The 22,372-nt window shown below is 38.2% G+C and overlaps 1 protein-coding gene across 1 annotated transcript in view; it reads right to left on the bottom strand.

Annotated features, from left to right (window-relative positions):
- The window catches only part of hcn4 (hyperpolarization activated cyclic nucleotide-gated potassium channel 4), a 75,178-nt gene extending 52,806 nt beyond the window's left edge, over positions 1-22,372 (bottom strand). The window contains exons 1-2 of the mRNA XM_085381889.1: positions 20,863-22,372; positions 4,583-5,006 (exon numbers count right to left, since the gene is read on the bottom strand). Coding sequence (XP_085238015.1) covers positions 4,583-5,006; positions 20,863-21,554 — 1,116 coding nt within the window. The 5' untranslated portion in view covers positions 21,555-22,372. The remainder of the gene's footprint in view (positions 1-4,582; positions 5,007-20,862) is intronic.

The raw sequence follows: 22,372 nt of genomic DNA on the forward strand, positions 1-22,372 counted from the left end.
TAAACCACAAGTAAGCCTGTAGTCCGAGAGCGAAGCGCTCTACTGGGGTACTGTGAGATCTTTAACATCAGATCGGGCCTCATTATTCAAGATCTTTTATGTGAAAATAATAATTTTAAATTGGATTCTGGATTTAACAGGGAAGCAATGAAGCGCAGCTAATTTACAAGAAATATGCTCTTTCTATCTAGTCCCTGTTAGTAATCATGCTGCAGAATTCTGAAGAAGATGATGGGAAGCCAATCAGATGAAAGTGGGCTTACGGTGATGGACAAATAGTTTAAATGGCTTTTTCAGGACAGTGGATGAAGTTTTGCACAACCATGCAACATAAATGTTCCAGGAATACGACCACAATAATGGAGGAAATTAGTATAGCAGGTTCCTTCACAGTTTAATTATTCCATTGATGAGTGCAAAGCATGTATTTCACATTATTTCAAAGAACAACAGGAAAATCTACATACAAACCAGCAACTGTGTGAAATACATCATTTCACACAGTCATAGTTTATTGTCAATATTATATCGATCCATGGTTTATTACTTATATATATAATGTGACTTATTGACAAATAATTTAAATCCCTTTAAAAATAAAATCAACTAAAACAAACAAAGAAGCCTAAAGCAAAGCCTTTTCTCTCTCTATGTGGGGTAGTTTAGGAGTTCACAATAGACAGATTATGTATACTGACTGCACCATACTAAACCAAATATGTATTTGCACATGCATGCATGAATGTGCAAGTTAGAACTATTTCCCTGAATTGTCAAGAATTTAATTAAACCAAAGCTAAGATGACTTTACAAATTACATTTTTTCCCACATAAGAACCGTCAGTTAGATTTGGTCTCTTTAAATCTCTGAGTTGAAACCATGTCACCTATAAAATGATGATTCTGTGACAAATGATATTGAGCCATATATAGTTAACTGTCCCCAAAGGATTATGAAACAAACTTATGACGTTTATTCTATTGCTGAGAATGTGTAGGTCACAATAAAGCAAATCGGTTTTTCTAAAGGGGTGATGTGAAGCAATAAATGACTTAGTTAAGTTAGTCCCTTTATGCAATTTGTCTGGAAGTAATCTGATAGCTCTGGGAATAAGATTTTATCCATTTATTTTTTATGTCTTAAAAACACCTTACTTTTAATACACTTAAAAAAAAAAATTTTGCTGCACCCTGAACCATACCTCTGTTTATGTCCTTTGGTATGATTATATTCCTTTGTCTTCTTCTGATTCCTAAAAAAGCATCATCCACTGCAATTCAGTACATGGAAAAAAGATTCTAATTTTAAAAACTTGTTCCCCACAGTATCACTCTTCAAGGCATTAAACCATGCAGTAGAGTTCACTGAGCTGTATCCAGCACTTCCCAGAAGAAATGTCCTCTGCGTGACTTCTTACAGAAGAGGAAATGAAACTCAAACAATAACAAACCAAATGAATTTGTGTGGAACTATTTCTAGCTTGCAGACACTTGTGAAATATGAGTGAAATAAATCAGCTTTGCCTTTCGGAGGACATTGGGGCATCACAGGTCTGCAGCTTCTGCTATGTTACTACACATCTCATCGTGCCACATTTAGAGTGCCGAGCAATGCTGAATTGCATTTATTGCACTTATTGGCAAAAATTGCACATTTTCATGGATCAAAAGGATTCTGCCTCGATTCTGTAAACAAGGACAAATATTACCTTTTTTGTGGTTGTTTTGTTAGTGTTTGAGTGTGCTTCTTTCCACTTTTATAGTCTTTCAAAGTTCAATATGTAGGTAAATAGACAAAGGGGGAATAAGGTCAGTGCGATGTTTACCAAAATATTCAAATGGTGATAAAATACATACACCTTGTTTGGAATGTAGCTGCCAATAGGAAAAGTCAAAAAGTCAGTTGGGTGGTGAGATCTCGGCGACAAGTTATTCTGCAGTGACAGATGACATTTCAGTGAGATTTCATCTGGAGTACTCTGGCGCTGAGGCAAAGCTGGCCTTTCACTCTGTCTGCCTAACTAGCATTCATCAGCAAACGCTCACACACAATATCCGCACACATACACCACCTACACAGGAACAGAAAATCTAAATGGCAACTGGCTCTGTGAGTGTAATGCCCCCTTTTGTTGTTGTATTGTTTCAATGGTTTTAGATTCTGCAGTCATCAGTAACTTGCAGTGTCCTTGTAAGTTTTTCCCATTCACATCATTATGGATATTTTTTCTCCCATTAGTCTGTTTTCCAATACTTCCAGTAATGCAAAATTCCTAGATTGAGATTGTGGTGCATTACATCAGTGGCCCATGGCTAAAAGCAAGTTCTGCAGGTAGAAGGATGTTTTATTCAATCCTCCTTTATTCCTTATTCTTTTCCCTCTTCCCTCCCTTTCTTACCCCATGTTTTCTCTGTTATCTCATTGCATAGGCTGAACATGTAACAGCCCACTGTCCGAGCTATTCAAATCAAGGTTAGCTTGTAATACATGTATTCCTGCCTTCATTTTAAGTTCAGAAGCACAGCAGTAGGCATGCATAGAGACACAGGGTGACAAAGGAATCCTCCCCCAGTGATTTATTTGAACTTTTCCTCCCTTTGAAATGGCATCACAGAGGCTCTGCATGATTAATGTCATCACACTTATATACACTGTTCTATCCAGCTGCTCTATCCAGCTAAATATTTGAAAACCAGGAACTTCCCAATTCATGGTGAAAGGTCTGGATATAGATTGATGTGAGCATTTTCAGCGTTTCCAATTGCTACACAGTCAGCTGAACATACCCAACAAGTAACACTCCAGTGGTGAATTTTACAATCTATGCAAATAAGCTAATAGTGTTTATTTGTAATATTGTATTGGATAAAGTTGAATATGAAAAAAAGATGCACAATAAAACAAAAAGCGATAAACAAAAATAAAAATTATGATCTCAAGATTTTATCTTGGATAAGAAGGTGATTTCTGAAACATTCTTTGATTTACTAGTTAGTTCACTAGTTAGTTGATTATGATTATTATTCTCGTTGTTGTTGTTTATTGATTTATATTGAAGCCCAAATGCAGATATTTCTGAATGAATTCGAGCTAAACAGAGTACTAGTGGAGTTGGTCCCATACATAGAGCACAAGCGGTTGCTGAATGTTTTGATGAATATGAAAATTATAGTAATCACAAGCTACAGTATTTCCTCCAGCTCTAGAAACTTGGAGAAGTGACGCCACAACTTGCCAAGCTGCTCCAATGGCACGCTGTAGCCCTAACTAAAACACTATGCTGGGATTTCCCTTTTATTCAAACTCTTAAAGATAAGATGTTCTTTTATTAACTTTTCTCGAGCAGATTTATTTTAATTATTTTTAAGTTTTGGCATTAATTTTTATGTATATGTAAAAAGAATGTTCCCAGTAACTTGCGTATATATATTCATCACGGGCATGGTTGTCGTGGTAACAGCAAAATATTTAAAAGATCCAAAATAAATTCAAACTTGTGATTCTTGTTATTAAAGATACATGCTGTACACTCATTCCATCCTGGATAAAGAATAGTTCAAAGAAACCATTAAACGACTTAATTTAATTAACAACTTAATTAAATTACCATGACAATGATGCAGATGATGAGTAGATGTAAACTTCTCACAGCAATTGTACTTTTAAAACCTAAACATAACAAGCTAAATTTAGAGTTTAAATCAGTGAAAATGCCTTATCAACTTTTCTTTACTTTAAATTAAAAAAATAAATAAATAATAATAATTCTTTGATCAAGTGGAAAGTACCTGGACACAAAAGTAATTTCCCCAAACTAAACAAAGAGACACACTTCAGTTCTGTGGAGATAATTTCATTTAGACGACACATCTGTTAAGTGTTGTTGTTCCTAGAATTTCACGGTCTGACTTGTAGCTGAAATATTCCTTTGCATGGCTAATTCCTCAATGATGCAGAGCAGCAGCATAGAGTGTCTTTCTGTTGACTCCATGCTGAGATTCTGATGCTTCACTTTGCACCTTTTACCTATGAGACTAAACAAGAAGATTCATCCAGTGAGAGTAATTGGAACTTTTCTAATTATTGCCACAATCATAATCATGCTTGTACTGCAGCACTGCCTCTTTGGACTCTGGGGTTCCACTGCTAGGACGGGCACACAGTGGGAAAATGCTAATCAACATCCTGCCTTCATCAACTTATTGGTGACTGGTACACAGCAAAGAGTCTCTTTTCTCTTTTCAAGGGTGGATGCAATCAGACGCAGCACCCATCCATATTTCTTTCCTGAAAGAAAAGGGGAAGCAAACATCTTTGCAGTAGCTCCCCAGGACAGAAATAGAATCTGAATTGCAATCGGACTTAGGGAAATGAATCCCTGTCTGTTTAACTATCTTCATGAACTAATATGCTTGTATGATGATCACTGCAAATGATGTAGTATGCTAAAAAAATTTTACTCCATGAAGAATACTGTTTTCTCAGTAACAATATAAAGCAGTTCACAAGATACACATTATAAACTAAACTTTCTTCAGACCTGTTCACATACAGTTTAACAGCCTGAAAATGATTTCTTACCTCCTCCCACTGGTGGATGTAGCGAATGAGTCTAGAGAGGCGCAGGAGGCGCAGCAAGCTTAGTATCTTGGTAAAACGGACAATGCGTAAGGCGCGTGCCGTCTTGTAGAAATCCGAGTCAATGCGCGTCTCCACAATGAGGAAGATGTAGTCTACGGGGATGGAGGATATGAAGTCGACCACAAACCAGCTCCGCAAGTACTTGATCTTGATCTGTTGCGGATCTAAGATGATTTCTGTGTTATCTTCCTTGACGATACCCGTCCTGAAATTAAGAACCAGGTCCATGAGGAAGAAGGTGTCGGAGACAACGTTGAACACAATCCACGGGGGGGTGTGCTCATCCTTGAAAAAGGTGATGCCCACAGGGATGATGATGAGGTTTCCAACCATCAGCAGCAGCATGGTCAAATCCCAGTAAAACCTTGTTGGTGAGAGACATGGAGAAATGCAGAAATATAATGAATAACAAAGTCAGAATATAAAAATATGAGGTAACTTTGTTGTGTTTGTCTTTCACAGAGTGAATGTTCTATAAACTGCACAATTTAACTGCCTGCAAACAAAATAAAAGACGACAACATTTTGTACATATCGATAGTGTCATTTTCTTTTAACTTATAGTGTGAGTATTAAAGTGGGCTGACATATACATATACAGCAAAAGGCATAGTCAAATAAAATATGCATGTTTGATGAACTGAGGAGACCAACATTTGTTCTGTGTTAGATAAAACTTTAAGAAAAGGAATGTGTGGCCTCTTTTTCTTCCATCTGGCAGCTCCATATTTCATTCCATATTTATTGTTCAGTGTATCCACTATCAATATATCTCTACGTCTTGGATCTCCTCTATTGCCCTGATACCTGTCCTATAACAACCATACATACTTCTCCGTCACTCCCCTTAAACCTCTGCACTTTCTGATTCACTAACTGTTCACAAACAGCCAGCATCTCCTCACCTCTGTTTCCTTAACCTACATGTGAAAGGAAACTGAATGGTCCAATCACCATTCTCTCTCCCTTTGGAACACTCAACTGCTTCATCCAACTTACTTATTAGAATTCCTCTTTCTGATATTAAACCTGTGGGGCATACACACTGACAGCATTTAACATCACCCAGTTCCCTTTACCTGTCAGAGTCCCTGCCTTTCCTTCTCTCTCATCACTGACCTATTTTAAGCTTTTATTACTATGTATGTAGTGTTTAGCAAGCTTACATGAACATGGTGTAATAATGGTTTAATAAACTCTGCACTTATGAACGTAGCCAATATGTATCCATGACAAAAAGGGGGCCTGATATGAAAACATGTGTGTAGGCATGCCTCTAAATCACACCTCAAAGGTCAGCGGAGGTTAACTGTTAATTAAAAACTGTACTGTGACCTCGTCAATCTTCCAAACCAGAGAGTTTGGATATAAATTGCGCACTCTGCTGGCTCAGTAATTGAATCATTGTGCATTGATGCAGTGATTGGTGATTTACCCACCCACTTCTAACTGGGCCATAAAAATTTGTCTTTGGACAAAACTTACACCAAGAGCAAGGCTATAAAAATGAAGAAGAATGGATGCTACATATATAAACAAGATAGGATAGAGATTTTTACTGAAAGCTCGCTAAATTACAACAATAAATTACTGCTGTTTGACTTCTTTGTTGGAGCTAAAATCGGTAGATTTCATGATTTATTCTCAGTATGTTTCAGTAAATATATCCAGTGTTTACAGTGAATTGCTGCTCCACAGAATCACACAGTCACATCCAAAAAACATCCCTTGTCCAAATCATGTTAAGTTAGATATACCAATATCAAAAATGTAAGATTTGTCCTGTTATTTGTTTCTGTATTTCTTTTGATAAACAGTTACAACTAAAACAACAATTTCTCTAAGAAATATGAGACATATGTGTGATTAAGCACATATTGTCATTACACACCTGTAATATATTCACTGATCTTTCACATTGCAGCAGTTTGAGTCCTTTTAACTGTACACAAGTCAAAAAACTTTTATTGATGCAGCAGAAAAGCAAACATTGGAAATCACTGCTGTTTGCAATATAGTATCCCTATTTCTTATTCTCATTGTTATGTCTGAGCCCACAATCTCTGATGCACACATCTATGGATAGAATTTACATCAGTCTGGGTGAAAATGTTAAAATGTTTCTTCAAAAATAGCACAAGCAGTTATGAGGTTTGTAATGTGTTTAGACAGTTCTACGCCATGCAGATATGTACACTACATCTCAGTTTTATGTGCATTGCGCACACAGACACATTCACTGAGGAAACAGTGACAGTAATTGGAATTCTTCAAAGTAAAAGGGTATCTACTTTTCCAGATTGTTGTCAAGTGGAGTTATATTTAGACCGACCCTGCCACCACTGTGTGCTCACATTAAGACTGAAACCCAGAAGGACAAGTAAAACTTTGAAGGAAGAAATGCAAACATTGGTAAAGGCATTTGTGCTTCATACTGCCATGTTTCCCCAATATCAAACAATTTAAATATTATTTACATGAAATAAAGTTTTCCTTTTGTCTTACAGTATTTGTAACTTTCATTTTACTACTTATATTTGTCATGAAGGTGCAGCAAGACACACAAATTTTTCTTAAAATTCAAGATTGAGTTCATTTCCTCGACAAAGGCAAGACTGTTTTTATTATAACTGATCAAACATTATAATTTTGAGGAAAAAATAAAAATCAATGAATGAAAGCTTAAAGGAAATGTTTTTTCTTTTTTCCATGTTTGTAAAACATGCATGAAAACTGGTTTTCATGCCATAATAACAACATTTACGACAACTTTTTGAATTAGTACCATCTAACAAATAAATTCAGTGAACACCTCTGTTTAAAATGTTTAAGGCCTTGGACTAAGATTAGTCCATGTCTGGGAAACTGAGCCTAAAGGTCTATAGCCATACTAATAAGTCTGTGAAGCTGGATTCAGCCAGAGTGGTGCTTTGCCTGTACAATGTCAATAATAACATGCTTAAGCAGATTTAAGAGCAAATATTGCTGCACAATAAATAAATCTAAATATGAGGCAAATGGACAATGGACTTTGACCAGACAAAGCAGGCGCTTTGTAAATGCACTCAGAATTTTAACTGGGTATCTTTTAGCTACAGAGAAAAGGAGAAAGCAAGCTATAGAGATATAGACTTGATAATTGTCCAAGTACTGCTGACACCTGTCTGATCAAACCTCACTTATCACTATTGATACAATCATTGATTAAAGAAAATACAAATAAAAAGCAAATCTTGACTCTGATAATTATTGATTTTGCCCCAATACAATATTTTGGGATAAGCAGTTACTTTTAAAGAGCAGTGTAAAAATCTCCATGATCTCAGTGTGTCTCTATCAATAGACTATGTTTATGTGCATGTTTGTTCATGCATGCATGAATGAATGCTCATGATTTCTCTTTTTCAGTCTTGTAGCTGCCTTCTAATGGAGGTCAGGCCACCTAAACATAGCAAGGATCCATTTACTGTGTTTTATTATGCACTAGGACCCTGACATAGGAGACATTGTTCTATAAATATAGTTGGGTGAGCCTGGGATGTTAGACGGACATTTCAAAGGCATTAAACAATCTCATATCTGTATGTGCACAGAAAATCAGAATTTTCACCTGTGTGATGGGATACCACCTGTTTTAAAATAAAAGCAAAAGGAAGTCAGCTAGTATTGCTAGGTTAGCAGTGCTTTTATTTTGTTACATGATTGTTAAGGTGCTCCCGATTGATGCTGCGGCTATTATGGACACGTAAGCACAAACAAAAATGTAAAACTAGCAAGGTGTGAAATCCATTCTAAATGTCAAAAAATTAAAAGTTTTATTCAGTAAAGAAATACTACTTCTATGTCTGGATCTGAGTCCATTACATCAGTTCTACATGAATTAGTCTTTTGTAAAACACAAAGAATAAAACAGTGACAAAGTGCCTTATAAGTTTATAGCAAATTATGGAAATATGTGGCCAGCGATCACATTTTATGAGCAATTACATGACCGCTGAGGAGTATCAGAGATTGCATGACAAAAAATGTAAATAACAGGAAGGCAGGTCTGATGGGTGTGTGTAAAACATATATGTATATTTTTTATTAATTAGTCTAGAAAAGCATTTTTTTAAAAACTAAAAAATATAGCCGTGGGATAGCTCACACCTAGCTTGTTATGATGCTCAGAGTTCACTGTACCGATGAAGGGAGCCCTGACATTTTGCTGTCTGCAGGGACAGAGTCACAGACCACTATGCTCTCCGGTGGGGTGACCAGGGACAGCAGGAACATGTTGTCACCCTTAGAGTGCATCTGACTACACAATAAGCCTTTCTCATTCTCCTCACCCTGCCAGCCAGGCTACCTGAAAGGGACTATGAGAGCCACCACAAACAGCCTTACAGTACACACGCTTACCTTTCAGAGTAGCTTATATCTAAATTGAGGAGGCACAAGGCTAGGATACGAAAATGGAGTATATACAGTATGGGATTGAATATACAGGGAGCAAATGTTCATAATTTTGTATGTGTGCACGTCTGCGCACCTGTTTACATTTTGATTGTAGAAATATCTATCTGCTGGCTACCATGCTGAGAAAATGATGGATCCCATACAATCGGATTGACTGTCGTGTCAGAATCGGAAGGCTTTTGATCCCCAGCTACTCCAGTGAGAGTGAGTGTGATAGATAAATGGCTCTACAGTTTGTGAATGTGAATGTGGCTTGTGCTGTAAAGCACTTTGAGTGGTCAGTAAAGACAAGACAAGTGCTGGAAAAGGAACTAGCTTTAAATGTCAGTCCCTATATCAGTCCAATCTGATTACTGCAGAGCTATACACTCTTTCAATACAAACTTCAGGTGTGTAAGACAACATGAAGATTTTTCTTCCATGTGGAAATGTCAGTTTGTATGTTTTCATATACAGTATGAGTTATTTCACTGAAGCTGTTAATCTGTCATTAGCTAAGCAGTTTAAACCCACTAATCCCACAGTATATATATTAAAACTGGTTTGTTGACCCATATAACCATTAAGATTACTTGGCTAAGGTGAGAGATTATCACTGTGTTGGTGAGAAGCGTTGAATGTATGTAAGAAGGAGAGTTTAATCACGGTGTTCATCATCTAATCCTCACCACTTAACCACCAAACCACCCACTCTAACCTATTTTTCTGACTGTAAAAATTGTCCTTCTGGAGGTCATGAAAAACATTATTATTTAAATGACCATGAGTCTGAACATTCATTACTGCCATGATTTTGTTGAGGGAAAGCTTATTTCTGTATAGTTAGTCTGAAACAAGACTTGCTATCTAAAAACCTTTTCTCAATTTCTACAGACTAGACATTGGAGCACTTTTTTTTCTATCCACTTACTTAATGTTTAATTTATAATTTTGTAGGGCACATACCAAAATAAATTGTGTTTGTGCTACAGTGTCGTCTGATAAAGGAAGCATTTGAGGTGTAGTGTGAAGGATTTAATTACAGATTGTAACACACTGAAAGTCTTTCATTCACTTCTCCCTTTTCCAGAAATACAGAAAAATGACTGTCGCTTAAACATGAAAAAAGCCTTTGTGGACCAATATTTGATATGGCAGTTCTGAGTAACTGTAGAAACCTGGGACCTTAGTTATAGAAAACTCTTCAAATAAATTTCTGGAAATAGATCACCCTAAATCCTATGGTCCTTAATGTGTTTTAATCTTGGTAAATGTAAACGTAATGCAGTGTACTATGACAGATTTTTTTTTTCTGGTTTTGAAAATAATGAAAAACAATATATATATTTCTCTCCTGAACAAAAGAAATGCAGGTGTTTCATAGCAGGGGAGCTGTATTTTAGGTGTGATTAAATGTCATAGGACCAACTTAACAGAACAGTTATATATTAAACTTAAACTCACATGATAACTGACAGAGCAACAGCTTCTCTTAGTCCACTGCCAGTTGTGAATTAGTGAACACGGAGTGTGAATGGAAATTAAGCATGAAAAGCTCTTGTGAAACAGAAAAAAATCATAAGCTATGCTTAGCCAAAGGGAAATGCAATCTATGGTAAAGCCTTTCACAAATAACAGGAGAACAACATCAGCAACAAAAAAGGCCTGTTTACTGCCCATAAAGGCATAGTCCACTGGTCTTAAACAAGCCAGTTGGCAAACACAGCAAGATTTAAGTGTTTAGGAGAAAAAAAATCAGGTTAAAAGGGTTAAACCTATTTTTTGTTGTCACCCGCTCCAATGAACTGTCATAACGGTGCTGTCTTTGCTAAGCACAGCCAGTAGGCATACTGCAAGCACATCATTGACACTGGGGCTGTGCAGTTAAAAGAGGCTATATTTAGGTGAGGTACGCAGTTTTATCAGACCTATGCTAAGAAGATTCCATCAGAGGTAGAAGCAAATCTCCCCAAACTTAGGCTAAGAGAAAACAGGGATTTACTAAATGCCTACAAAGGGTAGAGGAGAAGTAAAATCAACTAAAAGGGGTCAGCATTACGCCACTAAAAGAGATCCATAAATAAGATTGCTAGTAGTGTTTCTGGTGGGACATCAAGCTAAGGGTACAGGGGGTGATTTTTTCATTCAGCTCTAAAACTATCTGGGACTGTTACTGAACACACATAAGAAAGATTATGCTTTAGACAATGTCATAACTGCTGCAGTAAACAACTCTTAAAAGAGAAGAACTATAGCCCTTTACGAGTAGACACAGGCAAATGTAACCTCGACTTCCCAAATTCTAATCAATGGAATATAGCCTGCTCTCAGAAATTGATAAACACTTTCAATAGCACTTCACAACACTTGGATATCATTTATTAGCTTTATATGAGGAAACGCACCCTGTATTGATCAACATTACCAGCAATCATCAGCTCCCAAACTCGGTGCGGACTTTTTCATTTATAGGTCAAACTCTGTTTAGGTATGTTAAGATATTTCATTTGCTCAGTTTATTATCTTAAAGTATGCAATGCATTATTTGGGAGATAATTAAAAGAGGCACTATAATAATGTAGGTTACCTCAGTCAAAAACAGCATATATATCGATCATTCTCTGTAAATAGCTCAAAAGGAATTTAAACACTTCAGTAATGCAATAATTCCTGTTTCGTTTCACTTCTTCTCCATTCAAATTCCAAAGCCCCTAACCTGGCTAAGCATCTTAGGGAAACTTTATAAATGCTGCAGTGTCAGTTCCAGACATTTAAGAATATGCCCCAGAGCCACTCACTGAGATATGTCCAGCCTAAATTTGCTGTGATGTTTCAATAGCTCTAAAGTATACTCTTGAAAGCTCTGACTAAATCACAGAATCACCAGATCCACTTTGCAAACTGACCAGATGTAATCAGATAGCCCACTGAGAAAAATGCTCAGTCAAGATATTTCATACATCTGCTCTGATTTAGCCAAGTCTGTCTTTTATACTATCTTTCGGTGTCACTGGGATCAGAGTCTTCCCAAGCTCAAAAAGTGCAACCTGTTCTCTGAAAGAAGAAGAACTATACATGGGTGGTCTAAAGTCAACAAAAAAGTAGACCTTCAATGGGAGAAAATGGAGAGAGTGACAGGGATGTAAATGGCAAAGAGAGGACAGAGAGCACTCTATGAGTATGAGCTGTGTCATGAGCATGCATTTATCCTACTAGCATGTGCCACTATCTCCTTTGTAGACTGTCATCCTGCCACTAATTGCGTCTGTGTTTTATCATGATGCCTTGTTATCTCCCATAGGGTCCTTAATGTCATGTCAAAGGAGTCTCCTGACAGCCAGACACAGAGTAAACATTGGCCAGTGTCCCCTTAAATGAATTCAAAACCTCTTTTCACTACAAGCAAGAACCTAACATCAATAAAGAAGTGGGACTTGGAGAGAGATGGAGCAATGGGTTTTCTCTCACCACAGATGAGATGCTACGATAATCGAGTGACTATAATACCTGTAACTGGTCACTGTGTACACCATTACTTCATGACCTTACTGCAGGATTGCACCAGTGCTGGGCCAAAGTTTTCATCACTTTGCAAGCTGCTACTCAAACATGGCGTAAGAAAAACTCGCACAAAAAATCAAAACAAAAAAACATTAGTATCTAACTCCATTCGGAGGTCAAAGGGTGAGAGGATAGGAGCATGAAACCCCCCCCCCCCAAAAAAAACACAGTAGAGATAAGATGTAAAAACAGTGACAGAAAATAAGCAGTTGGACAACCAACAAGATAGATTAACCAGGGAATGGAGCAGTTTTAGGAAACATCCAAGTCTTCAGGACATAATATAGATGCAAATTGATCACCTTATCTTTATTTTTTAAAGCTCTTGTTTCTGGAAACATAAAAAGTAGAGGTAAATAAGACCAAAGTCAATAAAGCTTTAAAGCTGTTGGAAACTCCTCAGCATGAAATGAAACTAAATCTCAGAGGCTACATTGTATCTGATTTTCACTGGTTTGCGTGAGTAAGCAAAGGCTTATGTGCAGGATTTATCCTTTTTTTGTTGTTGTTTTTTTGTTTTTTTCTTAGCTCTGTAATTTCTAGATGCCAGACATGGTCAGGACTTAGCTTTATACCTGCTAACTTTGCTGGAGCCTCTGTGCGATTGAAAACTGAGTAACTTGTTATGGCCAAAACTGGTGTGGAGAAAAAGGGGATGTGATATCTTCTGTGAGATGGTGCAGATAAATCACCCTATAGCAGAGCGGAGTGAGCAATCTGTCTCTCACCAGTGCCTGTCTCATAATCCAGCCATTTGTCAAAGTCTTTGAGACACCCAGCATGTGGCAGGGCCAGGCCAAGCACATTGATCCAGGTAAGTATTTCCTCTCTACTGATTCATAAGCACTTTAGCCTTCTATACATTTGTGAAGCTTCAACTATATAGTGGTAACTTGAAGTGAATGAGTTATGTTAGCAATGGGATAATGCCAATCGCAGGTGATCTCGATATTTGATCTTGTAAGACACAAACCCTCATCTTCTGTGACATAAAACGTATTGAATGTCCCTATAATATGTTGTATTATGGTATAACTGTCACCTTTACATGGTCATTCTCCTGATCCACCTAAACCTACTGTTTTATTTTGCATATTCTACTAATTAAGTCTGAAGTTAACAGAATTTATCTGTGTAGTTGATTCTCTAATGACTAGCATCTCTGATTAAATTATTAATCATTATTTTTATTGCGTCCATCCCCCAGAGTACTGCATTGATGACTGTTTCAATTCAATTTCAGAAGGATGGCGAGGGGTGGATCCACCTGGGACGCAGGCAGGGCTTAAAAGGTCAATCTGTATGTACTACAAATAACAGAATCTCTGTGAGGAGAAATGAGAGGGTTGGTGCTTCAACATGAATACACTGTTCATGTTTTAGTTGCCATTATATGTAAAATGATAAATAAAGTCTTTGGGTAATTTCAGGGATAAAATAAAACACCAGGAAGTCATTGAGCTTGGGGTACAAAAGGATGGCTTTCTTTTCCCCTTGAAACCTCATTGCATTGTAAAATTAATGAATCCGAAACACATGGCACTTAAATAGAAAAGCACAGACTAAGAAATGCAGTTGCAAACAGTATTTTACTCAGGTCTGTATAAAAAGTGTCCCTGAATGCTCAATAGGAGACATCAGAGAGAAGTGATAGCCTACAGGAAGTGTTTAAATCCAAGAAGTCTTAATTAGCAATTCCAAACATGCTGACATTTCCCATAAAATACACTGTGCTGTGTCTGCTTGATTGCTAGAAACCAAGTGATTTCTTGTTTTTAGAGTTTTCATTTTTCAAGGCTGTGTCACTGCATTACCTATAATCAAAGTAAAGAATGCCCTGTTGGGTTTCCTTTGAAGATTACACCTACAGTACCTAATGTGTTTTTTTTTTGGTGACTGCTTTTTTGAACAGCACTGATTGCATCATGAGCACAACTGTTTGAATAATAACTGTCAATCTGCCACGTTCAAAACAAAGAATGATAAAAATAATGAAGACTATAGTAAACTGTCACTGTAAATCATCAGAGTTACTATCACTTCCTAAATATTGACTTTCACCCCTTGAACATAATTCATACGTTACATAGAAGGTAGGCATTTGGAAAGCTTGTGTAAAACACCCATTTAAGAACATATTCTCTCTATGGTGAAAAGCAAAAATGTTTTACATTCACCTGACACTTTATTAGGTTTTTATTTGTTACCCCTTGCTAGCACCAGGTTGAACTCTTCTTTGCCTTTAGAACTTCCTCAATTCGTCAAATATTCCTCCGAGATTTTGGTCCATCTTGATATGATAGCATCATCCAGTTGCTCCAGATTTGTTGGCATCCATGATGCCAATCTCCTGTTTGACTACATCCCAAAGGTGCTCTATTGTATTGAGAATTGGTGACTGTGAAGGCATTCTGAGTTAAGTGAACTCACTGTCATATTCAAGATGCTAGGTGGAGACTATTTGAACTTTGTGATCTGATGAATTATCCTGCTGGAAGCCGTGTTCAGATGGATACACCGTGTTCACAAAAGGATGGACATGGTCAACAACAACAACACTCAGATAGGCTGTGTGGTCAAGTGTTAAAGGGACCCAAAGTGTTCCAAGAAAATATCCCCCACAGTATTACACCACCACCACTTGCTAATACATAGCAAGATGTAGCCTCGCTTTCATGTTATTTATGCCAATTTTTGATTTTACCATCTAAATGTTGCAGCAGAAATCAAGACTCATCAGACCAGGTGCAAATTGGAGCCTTGGCTTCCTGTTTTTAGCAGAGAGGCGTGTCACCCAGTGTGGTCTTCTGCTGGTATAGCCGACTTGCTTCAAGATTCAACGTGTTGTGCATTCAGAGAAGCTCTTATATAGAAGTTCTTATGAATATAGCATATGATTATTTGAGTCACTTTTGCTGTCTTATCAGCTCAAAGCAGTGTGGCCATTTTCCTCTGACATGCCACACACTGGATATTTTCTCTTTTTCAGACCATTCTCTGTAAACCCTAGAGATGGTTATGTAGGAAAAGCCCAGTAGATCTGCAGTTTCTGAAGTACTCAGACCAGCCCATCTGGCACAAAGAACCATGCTTTGTTCACAGTCACTTAAATCACCTTCCTTTCCCATTCTGATGCTTAATTTGAACTTTAGCAAAATGCACTTATAGGTCAGTGACACTACATATGTTTATTATTTTCCAAACATTTCTATTAACAACCAGTAGAATAGGTGCGCTTAATATGGCGGTCGGGGACTGTATTTACCTCTGGTCAGTAGGACAACAATCACAATTGTCAAGTCAAGAAAAACAACACTGAAATGTTAAAAGAGAAAAGTGTGCCTTGGCTGGCTAGATTTGTGCATCCACCTGGAGAGATTATAAACTGATGCTGCATTGAAGGATGGTGAACCAGGAAGGGCCCACGTCAAGCATACCAGCTGGGTCACATGTGGTACTAAGCAAATACTATTTCCAACAAGCTTTCCCATTTTCAAAATGCACGTGATGTCCAGACAATCGATATAATCTCACCTCAACAACAATACCATCACTTTGCCAAGATTAAACTCTGACTAATACATAAAGCTGAATTAAATGCCATATCAGGTGCAGAAAAAATGCAATGCGAAAAAAAAGGGCCATTCTTCCACAGTTGTGGTCATGTGTCCTGATTAAACACTCCCACACAAGTGTGCCTGGCGAGGTCATGCAGCACCGTTCAATCATTCTGCCACTATGACAGGCAACCTTCCACCCACCGGCCACGCACATCCTCCCTGGGCTCCCTCCATTAAATAAATTGTGCTGTAATAATCTCTTGGCTCCCAATATTGGTGGCTGAGCACAGAAGCCTATTTTGATTACCCCACTTTCAGGCCAAGCCAGAACCATCTGTAATCCCCATGTTTTACCATCACTACATTAAAGAAGGAATTATTTAATGGAGACTGAAAGAGAAATGGTGTCATTATCCTATGCTTTCTGAAGCAGACATTTCCCCCCACCTTTCTATGTAGATTACCACTATAAGAAAATAAGAAATGGTTGGTGACATATTATGCTTACACTTTGCTCTCTGAATGTCAAAAACATATTAAACTGGGCTACAAAAATGCAGGCCTTAGGCAACTGGCACCAAGAGTGTGACTCCCGCTCACCACAAGGAGGAGAGTCATCGTTGTTCCAATCATGTACTGTATGTTGCTCCATCTCATTTTTCAATACATCCAATGATGGAAAGCTGAAGGTCCCATGAGACCCAAACAAATCAATGGCAAAATGTAGTCTCAAATTAACTGTAGTGAACCTGACTGAAATAGAGAATGCTGTTATTCAATCAGATCCCTTACGCTCAACACACAAACATAGTACACACAGAAATGCATGTGAGCACTCAGACTGGTACAGTAAGCATGCTGTATCCTCAACAGAAAGCCAGCAGCTGTTAGTGGCTGCTAGTGCTTGATAAGGCTGCTAATTCTTGATAAGACCTGTAAAGCTAAACTGCACAACGTTTAAAAATATCTCTGAATTCATGAAGTGAACAGTGATGAAAATACTTATTCCATTGATATCTTGCAAAGTGTAAAGACAGTTTCTGTAGAGGCAGCACAGCTACCAGCTTTACTCATATCAAGTACACTGAGTTCTTAGTTGCCAGTTTAACTGTAGCTATGATGATAATATGCGAAATTTTCTACTGTCATCAGTTTGAGGTATTGGGTGGCAATAAATTCTCACTCAAGCATTGAATCCAAAACCAGTTAACAAATAGCAAATGGTAAGATACAGCAAATGCCTTCAGCAACAACGAGTATAATTTTATCTAGGCTGTAAATTGCCTAAAAGTTGACTCCCTTTACCTTTATTTCTGCATTAATATGCACGGTGGTTACTCTCTCTTATATGTTCTTTGCAAAAGAATATCAGAAGCAAAGTTGTAAAACATGTCAGTTCAGATTTATTATTCCTGCTGTCTACAACACAACTGAATGCACATGAGGAATAAAAGGCTGTTGCAAAAGTGGACCTTGCAGAAGAGATTTGCCTTACTGTTCCAAAGGGATTTAACTGATTGACAGAAACTGCAGGACAGCCGACCTGATTCTGAGGATGCGATGGCGGTAAAGTTCCAAAGCTTAATAATAATAATAGAAATAAAGTTTGAATGCATGACATCTTCTTTTCGATTTCTCCAGGGAATTGTAGAAGAGTTTCCAACAGATGTGTCCTGTGGGCCCTGAATTGCTAGATAATTAAAAGGCTCTTCTTGATCAGAAGGTTGCATACTAATATTGCACCTCATCAGTTGTGTAGAAGTCTCCACAATGCTGTTCCATTGACAGACTCTTTTCAAAAGGCTCTATGCAAACAGGTAAGAAAATAATAATCATCTGGTTTCCATCATAAGAAGAAGACAGAAGAGCCATTCTGTGAGAGGGATGTCGTTCTGTCAGTCAAGCACCAAAATATCCTGTCTATAATATTCTATGACTTTTATTGCTCTTTATTTCAAGGACATGCTGTATTGATAGGTGTCAGCTCTATCGCTTTTTCATGATTGAGACAAGAAAAAAACTTGCAGAAGGGATATCTAAAAAAAATCCAGTCTGAACTGGAACATAAAAGGCAATAATCTCAGCACCAATCATGTGTATTGTTCAAATAACCTATAAAACTCCCACATATATTTTACAGCCATCACAACATTAATATTTTTCCTTATATAAAAGGTACATTGATAAACCGGTCTTATTTTTTTCGGTCACCCTCTGGGAAACTGACTGCATCTGCTCACTGTGAGTTGCTTGCTCAGAATCGAAGGAGGCTGTTCAGCTTTGGATCTGGAAATTAGGCTGTAGATTGGATTATGATGCCATTTTTAATCTGCCTTTTTCCCTTGCAGGATATTGCTCCTCCCCTGCTTCTTAGTGTTATACAAAACTTGACAAGAGGAGATTTTGCTGAATTCCGCTACAGTGATGACTGTGATTCCTTGTGACACTCTAATTTGAGCTTATACAGCCAAAGCTTTGATGCAGACATGGGAATAAAACTTTTAGTCACAGAGACCCTTCTCCTCTCCAGGCCCATTAAAAGGTCCCAGATATCTCCTTGTGTACTTTAATTACAGTCATCTTGCACTGTCCTTTTTCCTGATTTTGAGGTTGTAGGCATTCATGTGTCTTCTTTCAGCTTCACTTTGTCAAAAATTAAATACTAGCTCTGACTCAGTGGCAACAGACTTTCTGGCCTAATGTGCTATGTTTTCCCATATTGCTTCCAAATTGGTCTGAAATGCTTTTTGAGAAATGTGACTACTGGTTTTAAAAAAACAAACAAAAGGTTCTCTTGATATTGACTCCATTAAACAATTTAGCAAAATGAAATGAAAGAAATGAAATGTGTCCTTTGTCTTTTTCATGTTAGTCACAGCAAAATATGCAACACTCCATGCAGAGTTAAATAAAGCATAGCCTTAGCTTTTCCCTGTCCTGATTGCGTGCCACATCTGTGGTTTTAATTGTACAGTTGAGTGATTGCAAAATCATAGTGCTGAGTGCTCGTGGCACAAGCAAATGGTTCTCAGATCACCAAAATGTTTAATTATGATAATATACAGTATCCATCATCACAGCCCAAACAAGTGGGTGGCGACCTCTTTTTTTTTTTTTTAATTACTTCTCTCTCAGTGCATCTGTTTATTTTGACAGATCTCAATGACAGAGTCAAACAAGTACTTGTTTTATAAGTACTTGTAATCTTGTTTTAGGATCTTGCTCAAAGACACTTCAGAACCAGTGGCCAAATCTCTGACCTTTCAGTATCAGGACAGTCTCCCCAAGCACTAAATCACCCTTCACCTGACATTTAACATGGTGAGTAAGAGAGCAGAGGGGTCAGAGAAAACACAACCAGCTGGGAGGAGCATAACAAAAATGGCAAACTGTCTAATACATATCTCACATCATCCTGATGGCATGTCCTAAGTGTGTTTGGATTTACACAAAGTCATCAACAGTGTAGAGTATACCTGCAAATAAATAAATAAATAAATATATATATATATATATATATATATATATATATATATATATATATATATATATATATATCGGAGATCTCTGTCCAGAAGAGCGCAGTCCTGGGAACAGCTAAGATACTGCGCAGGACCCTCAAGCTCCCAGGCCTCTGGTAGAGGACCCGAGCTTGAAGGATAAAACCGCCCGCATGGGCGTGCTGGGTGTTTTATTGTATGTATGTGTGTGTGTGCGTGCACACATGTGTGCGCACGTGTGTGACTGAACACATTACCAAGCCCACCCAATACTCACATACACACCTGTACGCTACAGTATCATTTAGTATACATGAATGTAGTTTGGTTTAAAAGGCTATTGAAGCCAGTCTTACTTGTTAGTTAACAGCCTCTGTGTAGCCATAAATCAGGGATACTTGGCTAATAAAAAAAAATGAAAAAAAATGGCAATAAAACCACAGAGTAAACTGCAGGCCTGAAAGAGAGTGCTGTCTCCCTCCATTCATGTTTGCTGTCACTGAAGGAGGAATCAAACATGATCATTTCTAAACTACTCTTGAAATATGATTTACATTAACTGTAAATAAAATAAAATAACCCTATTTTTAAATTAAAGTACAAAGAAAAGTGCATTACAATAATTTAGAAATTATTTAAATGAAGACCTAATCATGAATTTTAAGCAAAAATGTCCTCCATGCTGAGATTTTCTCTAACTGCTGAAGAAACCTCCAAAAAGAATGAATATTTCATACTATATAGAATTTATTATATAAGAAGGGTTTAATCCTAATTGGGACTGGGTTGTGTCATGTGATGGGTTTTTCTGTAAGAACTAAATGTGTCGGCAGGCCTCTGTAGCAATATCGATACACTAAAACTAATGAATGCGGAAAAAAAAAATCTGATTTACTCTGTGAAATTGGTTCATTCTAAGAATTCTATTTTTTAAAAGTGAATGTTTTGGACTGGAGATACAGTCTTTAAATGTGAAAGAGTAAGGTGGAAAGGTGGTTAGTAGAAAATTTAGCAAAAAGGGAAAAAAATGGGCTTCTGAGCTGAGGAATGCCCCAGTAAATGAGACATACCATGAAAAACATCTGGGCCTATCACAGTAACATCATGTTTTTGTGAACCGTTTCCCTTTTGAAATAAGCAAGTGTGATGTGACTAAATTTACCTGAAATCACTGTAGGGGTGAATTATCCAAAATCCGGCGGATTTAACCCGCTCTTGTTCTCGTTCAACCGCCTTCTCACTTCCAAACATCCTCAGGGAGAACTTGTTGACCCCTGGTTGAAGCATTGCTCCTAACTGTCTGTGTATGAACCCAGCCTGATATAATCTCTCGTCGTCCGGCAGAATTTGATCAATGCCATCCAACTTTATAAACCCTGACTGCTGGTCTGGAGAATCATTTTGGGCACCACCGCCAGCGCCACTGCTGGCCTCCTGCGCACCTTGATCCGGCTGCCCGTCACCGATTGCTCCAGGGGGGCTCTCTTCGCTCGGGGTAACATCCCCTTCAGTGATGAGGCGTCTCTCCTCCGCAGAGTCTGAGTCGTGCACATGTCGACTTGTGATGGACGAAAGGCTGCCTCGAAATCTCCGACAATCTCCATTTGAGCTGGTCTTCATAGGTCTCCCTATGTCCGTCTCCATGATCACAGATTCCCCACTTTTGGTCTCGCCGATGCCTTTGCAGCTTCCTCCAGAGGTCGGCGACGGTGACGGTAAAGGCTTCATCCTAATGCTCTTCCTCCGGGTGTCCTTGTCTGCGTCTTCTCCTTCACCCATTATAGATGCTTTCTGTCCAATGTGCTGTGGCAAACTGTAGAGCCTTTTACGCATGGAGGAGTGCAACCTGTCCATTATGACATTGAAACACGCAGGAAATATTAAATAAATCCAGATTGTTAGCCTGTATTGTACTGGTTATTGCCACAAGCCCCGCGCTCCCTATCTGTTTGTGAGAGCGATCAGTCTGGAGCTAATCTGAATCCCTGAAAGCCTGCTACACATGACACGGACCGCCGTGGCTCTGCTGAAACAGATGAGGGATATTCTTTTTCATAATCAGACTACCTGACAGTTTGCATATGTCCTCACACACAGCCTGGGCGGTCCGCTTGGCCACTGCGTCCTCGATGTACATCTTTGTGCCGTTCCGACATTGTGCGCAAAAGTGGAAAAACTGCCTGAAAGTCACCTTAGCGTGGCATGTGAGAGACGTGCCGACGGACGGTGATACAGAGACCAGAGAAAGGTCATGCACGACGAAGGATGCTCTTTTCACAAGACGTCTTGTCAGCTTTCATAAAACAACGCAACACAATCGTGCAAAAATACAGTAAAGCATTCCAGGGACCGCTGACATCACTGTTCCATAGTCAGGGTGCGTTTTGGTGAATTGTGAATATTCATGATGCTGATCTATTGGGTTGCCATAGGAGCGAGAACTGCAAATAAGCTCAGCCCACCTTGTTTAAAGGGGAAAGCTCTCTCCATTCTTAAAATGTTCTCCCGTTCTTTTAAGTTAAGGCTACAGGTAGCCAACATGCCCATTGTTAAAACATGATGTTGTCTTCTGTTGGAAGAGACCAAGGACCCTGCTTGCCATCGCTGTAATCAGTCTGATCTACTGCGTAATTTGCGCACACTAATACAAACGAAGCTAGAATAGACTCGTC

The sequence above is a fragment of the Rhamphochromis longiceps genome, linkage group LG1 (genome assembly GCF_057381845.1).
Source record: "Rhamphochromis longiceps isolate RC_006_pf linkage group LG1, R_longiceps_female_GT1.1, whole genome shotgun sequence".
In the NCBI taxonomy this organism is placed as follows: Eukaryota; Metazoa; Chordata; class Actinopteri; order Cichliformes; family Cichlidae; genus Rhamphochromis; species Rhamphochromis longiceps.